Source organism: Prinia subflava, chromosome Z (assembly GCF_021018805.1).
Source record: "Prinia subflava isolate CZ2003 ecotype Zambia chromosome Z, Cam_Psub_1.2, whole genome shotgun sequence".
NCBI classification, from domain to species: domain Eukaryota; kingdom Metazoa; phylum Chordata; class Aves; order Passeriformes; family Cisticolidae; genus Prinia; species Prinia subflava.
In genome coordinates this window covers 53,656,484-53,665,807 of record NC_086283.1, presented here as the reverse complement: position 1 = coordinate 53,665,807, position 9,324 = coordinate 53,656,484, and the positions used below count along the sequence as shown (strand labels likewise).

At 40.7% G+C, this 9,324-nt stretch overlaps 1 protein-coding gene across 1 annotated transcript; it reads right to left on the bottom strand.

Annotated features, from left to right (window-relative positions):
- Positions 1-1,422: 1,422 nt before the first annotated feature.
- On the bottom strand, positions 1,423-8,240 carry NXNL2 (nucleoredoxin like 2). Its single transcript, XM_063422439.1, has 2 exons — positions 7,422-8,240; positions 1,423-2,008 (listed from the first exon to the last, which is right to left on the bottom strand). The coding sequence occupies exons 1-2, from the start codon at positions 7,721-7,723 to the stop codon at positions 1,840-1,842; spliced, it is 471 nt and encodes a 156-aa protein (XP_063278509.1). The 5' UTR covers positions 7,724-8,240; the 3' UTR covers positions 1,423-1,839.
- Positions 8,241-9,324: the final 1,084 nt, after the last annotated feature.

Below are 9,324 nucleotides of genomic sequence, written 5' to 3'. Positions count from 1 at the left end.
TTGTTCCACATTCAGGTAATCCATCTTAAAACTTTTTGTAAATTTTCTACTAATCTTTTTCTCATCTTTGAAATTTATCTGCTATTAGGTGGTTTCAGAACAGCAGGCAGTGCTTACATCTCACTTGCACAAAGAATTCACTAAGGAGCTTAGCGTTCATTAGGAAACAACATGAATACTATTTATATGGTGAGATGGCAAAAAATAGAAATTGTCTGTAGTATACCCAGGTGTAATTTTAAAAACAGCTAAAAGGTGCTCAGAACTCACAACTCTGCTGAACACTTTCTAGAGTTATTATTTTTCATTCCAAAATAATTTCTCTGGAGTACTTGCTTCTTACCTACTGTAAAATATGTGTGACTTTTTATATTCCCACTCTTCAGAGATTTTTTTTTCCCCTTCATTATAAGAAAATTACATAGGTTTGTTATTAAATGACACAATCATTCACACATACTAAATTTTGGACCCTCCTTGCTAGGTTTTCTCATGGTAAGGCAAATGAACCTCAAGAAACAAGGGAGGCAGTTGTGGACAGTGTCAGTAAGCACACGACTAGAGATAAGACATAGCAATCAACCAAACAAGGCTGAATGGTAACATTCTGAGAACAAGCATGCAAAGAATTGTCTGTAGAACAACCACATTCTGAGGAATCAGCACTCACTGAATTGCCTCTGCAGTAATGCACATAGCCCAGAGGACAGACAGATTCTGGGGGCAGTTAGAGGGCTGTGACCCCCTCGGGGTCAACAAGATTTGCTGGGACACTACACCCACCTGGAATGCTACAATTGATGGACACAGGCTCTCTTGCTCCAAATTGAGTCAACCAGACTTCTAGTGTTAGTAACCTAAGTGCTTGTAATTGAAACAATAATAACAACTCTGTTAAAGTCTTTAAATTCTAATCAACAAACACTTGGCTTGCATGGGAAGTGAGATTTTTTGGCTCATTAATTGCATGGATGTCTGGGCTGGGACCCCAACCCTGAAGAGACAGCAAATGAAGCCGTGCTTTAGATACAACATGAGCATTCATCAGAGAGACCTGGTACAATTTTTGATGTTTGCTTCTACATATTCTGGTGAAAGAAAAGATGGAAAACAGTTTCTTAACCTGATGTTAACTGGGGAGCTAATATCAGAGAACCATAGAATGGCTTGTGTTGGAAAGACCCTTAAAGATCATCTGGTTCCAATCCTATACTTAGCTTATAGGGCCAAGATTTAAAATCCAGGGGTAAGGAAAACTGAGCAGAACTATAAATAAATATAAATAAATCAATCTCATAAAAGTAAAATAAAGTAGAAGAACATTTCTTCAGTACTGACAAACAATGTTCTATTTAAATGTCATTACCTTTTCTGATTATTCTTGTTAAGATAGATAAGGAAATACACGAGACATATTTTATAAACAGTAATTTATTAAATCAAACCATCTTATTTTCTAAATAAAATGTGCTAATCACCTGAAAAAAGTCATCAATAAATAGGTTTTTCACGTTTACTGTGCTGACTTTGCAAATTGTTTGCATAGATTTCACAGATTTCTACTACTACTGTCTAAACAGACTATTCTTTTGAAGTTCTTCAGTATTATTTAGAATGCTGTGGTTCATAATAAATACCATAGATAGAACAATACAAATATAACAATAATTGCATTTTATGACACTTAAATAACTGGTCTTCAAGTCAAACCCAAGATTTGTTTATGAGCAAAAATAAATAAATAAGCCTTACCCTTCTCATTCTGAACAAAGCAAGAGTCTTTTCAGAGCTCTACCAAGTTTTCCACAATGCCTGTTCTTGCTTTTATTTGTCAACATTTTAGCTAGAAAAATTCTGAAAGATATCTGCACCCTCCAGCCAGTTCCGGAAACAGGATAGCCCTTTGTCTCTGATCTGCTTTCTTCCCTTGTCAGTAATGACTTCTCCAGTTTGTTTCACAATCACCAGTTTAGGAATTGCTGTTATGTTGTATTTCTTCTTCAGATCACTGAGGGGAAAAAAATTAAAAATAAAACACACTATTAGGAGCATTTTAAGAAAACTCGTAGTTTCTTATGAAGGCTACTCTGGCCAGGACACATGGGAGAGAGAGACACATGAGAGAAGTGATGAGTGCCTGGGCCTCCTCAGAGTTTGAGGCAGACCACTAGGTAAGTGTAAGGAGATGAACAAGGTTGCAGTCAGAAGCCTACACAGTGAAATGTAGCTCTGAGAGTTTAGAGAGCTGCAGCATCCTTCTTGTAAATTCTCATCATAGTTTTCTGTGGAAAAAGGAACTGTGCAGTTTCCACAGGAGCAGAGGCTCTTGGAGATGTAAAAGATGTCCAAAGAAACAAAGTTTGACATACTCTTCCACCCTGTTTTTACTAGCCCAAACTAGATGTCAGTCTGGGTTCTTTTTACGGGATAGGAGATGGATCTCACTTAGATTAGCACTTGATATTCATTCCCCTGCAAATACATTCAAGTGTCCCATAGTGCTACCTCCTGCAATCACCATTAAAGTATGATCATAATCTTTCAGTGTAAATGGAAGAGACTGAAGATATTCCTTAAACCCCCTCAGTCAAACAGGCTTTCTACATACAGAAAAGTGAGCAATCAAAATATTTGGAATAAGAGTCACCCATCTGTGTTACTAAAGAAAAAATAATTCAACTCCTCCTCTAGAAAAACCAGACGACACACAAAACAAGCAATAACAGAGCAGATAAATTCCAAACCACTAACATCTCTCTCAAAACATACTTAAAATACGAAATGAAAATATGCAGCATGAGCACCATCATCACCAGCAAGAACATTTGCTATATGAGGTTCAAATACCTAGGAAATTTGAGTAGGAAAAAATAGTAAATATTGTGAAAAATACTTGACATTAATGGAAGGTTGCTTGCATCAAACCAGACTGAAGTGTGCACAGATTTTGCTTATATTTGTGTGCAACTTGCTTCAGGGTGTGTTGCCCGATCCAAAGAAAACACAAACAACCGAAGTCGTTTATGCGGTGCTTTATTGAGGGCCCTGGGAGCCTGGGACTAGCGTCCAAAGTCAGAGCCCCCTCTCACAGAAATTTCACAGGGTTTTTATATGTTTCTTTACATGATTTCTTCATCGTTACAAAATCTTACTTAATTCTAACGCCTGGTACTATTATCTTCTTGACATTTAGGTTCCTGCCAAAAGGTACATTCCTTAGATAAGTGATTATTCCTTAGCTACACTGCTTACATTACAAATTTCACTATGATAGTTCATCTGCAGGTTATACGCGGCCTACCAAGCCTTTAGCATGACTACTACTAATGTTAACTATAAGGTTCTCTACCAGCTAAATACAGTTTATTTTTTAATCAAATGGCAACAGGTGGACTTGAAGAAGGCTCAGCAGACAATGCTTCTTCATTGTGTACATAGGTACATGTGCTTACAAGAATGACTTCTTAAAACTAATTAAGATCATTCTCTCTGGTAGGGACCTAAAATCCCATAACTCACCTGCACAAACCACATACATGCCATGGGACTAACTCTAATGGCAACTCATGGCATCATTAAACCATAAAGAGAAATAAAACCCCACAACACTAAGACTGAAGCAAAGCTATTGGAAGTCATAGCCATTGTTAGATCTTTTGATTCTTATGAGAAGGCTGGATGAAAGTTTCTGAGAACAGAGATTTTGTATTTCTACATAATACTGACTTTGGCTGGGAGCTAATTTTCTTCATAGCAGCTCGCAGCACTGATAACACACCAGAGTTTTAGCTATTGCAGAGTAGTGCTTGCACAGCACCAGGGCCTTTTCTGTTTCTCGTGCTGCCATGCCAGTGAGTGGGCTGGAGGTGCACAGGAATCTGTGAGGAGGCACAGCTGGGACAGCTGATCTCAAATGACCAAAGGATGCTCCACACCATGTAACACCATGATCAGCTGTAAAAGCTGAAGAAAGAAGGGAAAAGGGACCAACGTTCAGAGCCAGGAGATTTAGCTTCCCATGCAACCATTACAGGATGAGGCCTCCCATTGCTGGAAACTGTTAAATATGTCAGTGAATGAGAAGTAGTGAATGAATTCCGTATCTGTGTATCTTCACTTTTGCTTTATCTATTTAACTGTCTTTATTTCAACCCCTAAGTGTTCTCACTTTCACGCTTCACATTGTCTCCCCCATCCCCTGGGGACAGCAGGTGTCTGGGGCCTCACTGCCTACCCAGGCTGAGTCACAACACAAGTGAGAATATTTATATAAGGATTTAACATGGTTCAAGAGGGTTCTTGAGATGTAGACAACACAGAGCGGACATAATATAATCTTGGGAACACAAACGGTAAATTTTATACAGATATGTAATGTGATATCTGACAACACTTGAATTAGAACAGCTTGCTCTTGGAAGTGCTGTCACATGAAAGTGATGGTCATCTTGTTCATCTTGTAGCTGCTTCATACTTGTAGCAGTATGCCCTGTAATACACAGCTGCATTTTCTTTTAGCTGTGAGATTTCTGCATTGTTAAATCTTAGTCATAAGCATGCACATCACATGCTTGGGATTCAATTTTAAAGTGACTGCTGAGATTTTGTAATAGCATTCTAAAAAGTCTAAGAACTATGCAATTGCTCTTAACTGCTCAGATACGTAACACTATTCTGCCTTTGTTTTTTAACACCCCATCCTCCCCAATATTTCTACAAAGATGCAAATCCACTCTCATATTGTAAAGCTTCCTAATATAAAACATACATATAAGCTTTTTATTTTCTTTTTATGGGCATTTTCTATAATTCTAATTTTTACTGAGCTGTACGGGCTTACTCAGTAAATACCTGCCAACCTGGAAGCCTGCAAGAACCACTGTACACACCAGGCACCCTCACAAAAAAACGATGCCTTTCACCACAGGGCTCAGTACAAACACAGCAGTATGTCTTCCTGTACCATTGCAAAACGTAAGTCCTATTTAACAGCATTTGTTGTTGACATCTTCAGCCCTACACCTGCTATTTCCTTCAACAACCCTCTTTCTCTTCCAAGTGCTCGCTTCCTACAAGACTGTCTTCACACCCTACTTCAAGAATCAAAATCCTGTGCCTTAGGCAACAAAAAAAAATTTACATTAACCTGCAGACAGTAAAAGCATCAGGAGCAATATTTCCTATTAGTCATGCCACAGACCACATGAAGACGTGAGGGTGCAGTCCCACCTCTGGGAAATAGTCAGGATGGACTGACAGGACGAAAGAGTCTGGAGATCGTGCTTTGAATTCAGTATTTTGCTTCTCTGAAGGCAGGCTTGACACTGCAGTGTTAAGAGGTCACACACTACAACTAGGAATGTTGGCTATTTCTTAAGACAAAATTCATCACCAAGAAACTCCATGCTTCTGTTGTTGAAAAATATTTTAGATGGCATACTTAAAATTGGCTCTGTTGTGTCTAGAAGCGACATCAGTCTGTGCTGCAATTACATATCTTAAACACTGAAGCAACCAGCTACGACATTTTAACCTCATAGAAGATACTAAATGCCTTCTTTACACAGTCAAAAAAACCAATAACCAATTCAATTAATTGCAACAGAACTTTAAAAATATTAATAAATTTTAAATTATCTTATCCCGTTTTTTAAATTATATTCTTAATTAGAACTAGTAGTAGTATCTAGCCAGAATTATAATTTGTTTTAGTGAATACACATCTGCTCTAAGTCTACAATGATTCACCAGTACCCCTGACACCAAACTACCAGTTAATCCTACCCAAGCACCTTGAACAGCTCCACACAGTCCTTTATTGTTACATGCAAGAAACACAACTTCAAAAACATTGCGTGTCCATATCCCTCTGCACTTTGTTCTTCATTAAGCCATAGTAATTTCACAGTCACCTGGCAGTACAAGCCATGCCTCTCCACAGAGCAGTGAAGGACATCACAGGATGCCACAGAAAAGCCAATTAAACTATCTCTTTGCCTCCACTCTGCATGACCTGAGCAAGAGCAGCCAGAAATAGACCTCTAAGCCACAGAGGATGAAGCTGTAAGCGCATTCCCATGGGCCATGCTGAACAGCTTGCTGGATGCAGGGACTTCAAGTGCTACATTTCCATCAGGAAATCTGTCTGCATTCTATTGTGATTAGTAGATATCAAATACAAATTACTGCCTGGGAAGATTGTATGGAAAACAATATTTAGGCCAATGGGAACTGTCATTTAAAAGGCCTAATGCCAATTGTCAGTTGGCATCCAGGAATGAACTGGGAAAGGATGAAATTGTTCCTGGCTTCAACTCATTTGCTCTTGAGTTTGTCAAACTGCACTGAAAAAAACAAGATTAGCAAACATGCTCCCTGTTGAGTAGCTGGGATGTTGCACACCAGGTAGCACACTGGGATGGATCTAGAATTAAAAGGAAAGCTAGAAGTCACTAAAAGCACTAGACAAGAGTTCTTTATTAGATGAGTTAATTTGGCTGAAAGTTTTATTACCCAATCTACATTTAAAAGTTATATTACCTTCTTGGCTTTGATGCCACCTGAAAAAAAATTTCTGCAATCTACTAGTTTAAAGAATGGGGAAAAAAAATCCCTTTATCAGCATTTACATGTATTTCAAGTCTCCAGTTATAGGTGTTTCAGTAACCCTGAACATCTTACTTGTGCTCCTGTAATCCCAGTGTATACTTTATAGGAGCTAAATAAGATTTCTGAAAGCCATCCAAATGAGTCTCTACCCTTGACTTAGGTCGTCAAAACACTTCTTGATATCACTCTTCACCCTGTTGCTTACACACAGTCACGTCCTTTCTTTTTGCTGTTTTCACAAGCAAGCTGCCTACAGGGATGTCACTTCGGAAACTGAACAGCACAGGAATTTTACAGCCCAGTTACCAGGTGCAGTACGCCACTGCTAAACTCCAGCTGATACTCCATCTGTCTGAAATTCCTCACAGTTTGCTCTGCTCTGCTTCAAGTAGTTCAGTTACAAGTTTTGCTGCTTCTTCATTTGCCTTTTTCCCAGAGTACTAATCTAGTACTTGATCCTCACTTGCCACTCATTTCTTTTTACTTCACTCATCCCTTTAACACTAAAGGGGGTGGGTCTTTACTAACTCTTGTTCAAAGATCTTTTAGTTTCCAAATGAAGTGCTCAAAACCGCGTTCTTTACGTACGGGACGGGCTAAAACCAAGCGAGCGAGCTGTCTCGGTGTCCGACAGCCAGCGGCAGCAGCGGCAACCTGGGCTCCAGGGACTTCTGCGGGACGGCAGGTGCAGGCTGACGGGGCAGGGTGGAGGGTCTGTGTCAGGGACTGCCCTGCTGCGGCTGTTCGAGTGCCCCCGCCCGCCCTGTCCCGGCCCTCGGGGCTCCCGGCGGGCGCAGACCGCCCATACTCACTGCTTGTAGGGGTCGTGGAAGGGCAGCGCCAGCCAGTCCCCGTGCATGGCGCGCATGTAGCCCACCATCTCCTCGGCGCTGTGGTCGGAGGAGATGAAGACCACCTCGAAGGGGGCGGGGGGCTCGGTCTCCTCCAGCAGCTCCGTGTAGAAGTCGCAGAGGACGGGAGTGAAGTCGCGGCACGGCGAGCACCAGCCGGCGGAGAAGTACAAGCCCACGACCTTGTTCTGCAGGGCCTCCTCGGGGTCCACGCTGCGGCCATCCTTGCTGACCAGGAGCCGCCCGCTGAACACATCCACCATGCCGGCACGGCCGGACCCGCTGCGGCAGCGAGCCCGAGCGCTCCTCCGCCCGCTGGAACCTGCCCGCCCGCCCCGGCACACCGCCGCTTTATAGCGCCCGCCGCCGGGGCCCGCCCCGCGCCCCGCGCAGCCGAGGAGACGCGGCCCCTTCCCCCTGCCCCTCCGAGCTCCAAGGCGGCTTTCGGAGGAGCTAAGTGCAGCTCAAGGCTTGCTGAAGACGTCGAACTTCCGATTAATTAAAACAGTAATCGCGTGCGCCGCGACCCCTCAGCTCGCCATTGAGCTCACCGCCTCTGCCCTGAAGGTCTCATCACAAGGCTTCGTCAGTTTTGGCAGTAAACTTTTTATAATCAGACGTCTAGCACATTTTTTTTTCGTAGAATGGAGAATGATCTGAATCCTGGATATAAAAGGGGCTGTCTGTTCTCTGTCCTAGTAGATAAGAGGAATTCTCATTTTATTCCAGTGCACTTATCATGTGTTTGGGTTGAATAACTTTTTTTTCCTCCAGCTGACATTGAGTTAGAAATTAATAAAAATTGTATTACAAGTATACGATGTTTTCTCTGCCTAAAGCGACCTGCAAAAACGGAAATGAAAGGTGATTTGATGGTTGGGATATTAAATGACTGTTTAATTAAAGGATCACGACAGGGTGATAATCAAACCTGGTACATTTTCTCCTTCCTATGAGTTGCACAAAACCCAATTAAAAGAGAATTTATCTTAAAAAAAAAATCAGTATCCCCCAAAATAAATTCTAGTGTTTGTAATGGATACTTCAAATGTCTAATGAAGCTAGCTTAAAAATATTTCACCTTAAAACTGTGCGCATTCTAGGCTTTTACTCTTCAGTTTTTCTCCTGTTTTAATCTGCAGTCTCTCAAAAATCTGTCAGTTTTACTTACAGAAAAGATAAAATTGGGACAAGTTTATATTATGGTTCAAATACTCAACACTGGTATGGAATGGATGTTAATCATGATGAGTGCTTGGTTGAGTAAATTGCAACCAGGTTTATAGTGAAAATAAAGTCCAGTTTCTACATCTGATCTTCTTCTGACTATATAATAGGAACAGTGAGAACAACGATACTCTAAGTCTAGCATTCCAGTCTGAATTTGTATAAGAATAGACTGAGCACATGTATTCTCCCCCAGATATATTTCCTTTTTAGGTCTTTTTGAAATGTGGTTTTCTTACATTGACTTGACAAAATATTTTTGTTTCTCTACGTTCTCTCCTGGGAGAAAAAGAACAAGGTATCATTTTAAATATTTAAACATGTGAGAGAAAGATGAACCTCAGAAGTAACACAGCAATCATGGGGGTTTTGTAGTAGGCTCATCAGAATGGATTGTAGGGTCACTTTGGATTGGGACATGCATTCCTGGCATTTCTCTTACCCCTTTTGCCTTTTATTATGAAGATATACTGTTAATTAAAAGACCATTGTTTCTTGTGCAAAAGTTCACAAATTTAAAAGAAAATAGTTCAGTCATCACTATTTGCTAAGAGATACTTTTACAATAACCTTTCCAAAGCAGGCCTTTTTATTTCTTTCCAAGTATCTCTGGACTAATATGTTACTTCGATTCTGA

What these genes read in the sequence shown, in the direction of transcription:
- NXNL2 (XM_063422439.1), bottom strand. Translation starts at nt 7,723, where the DNA reads ATGGTGGATGTGTTCAGCGGGCGGCTCCTGGTCAGCAAGGATGGCCGC. An exon ending in TTCCACGACCCCTACAAGCA is followed by an intron (nt 2,009 to 7,421) that starts GTGAGTATGGGC and finishes TTTTCCCCTCAG; the next exon opens with TGATCTGAAGAAGAAATACA.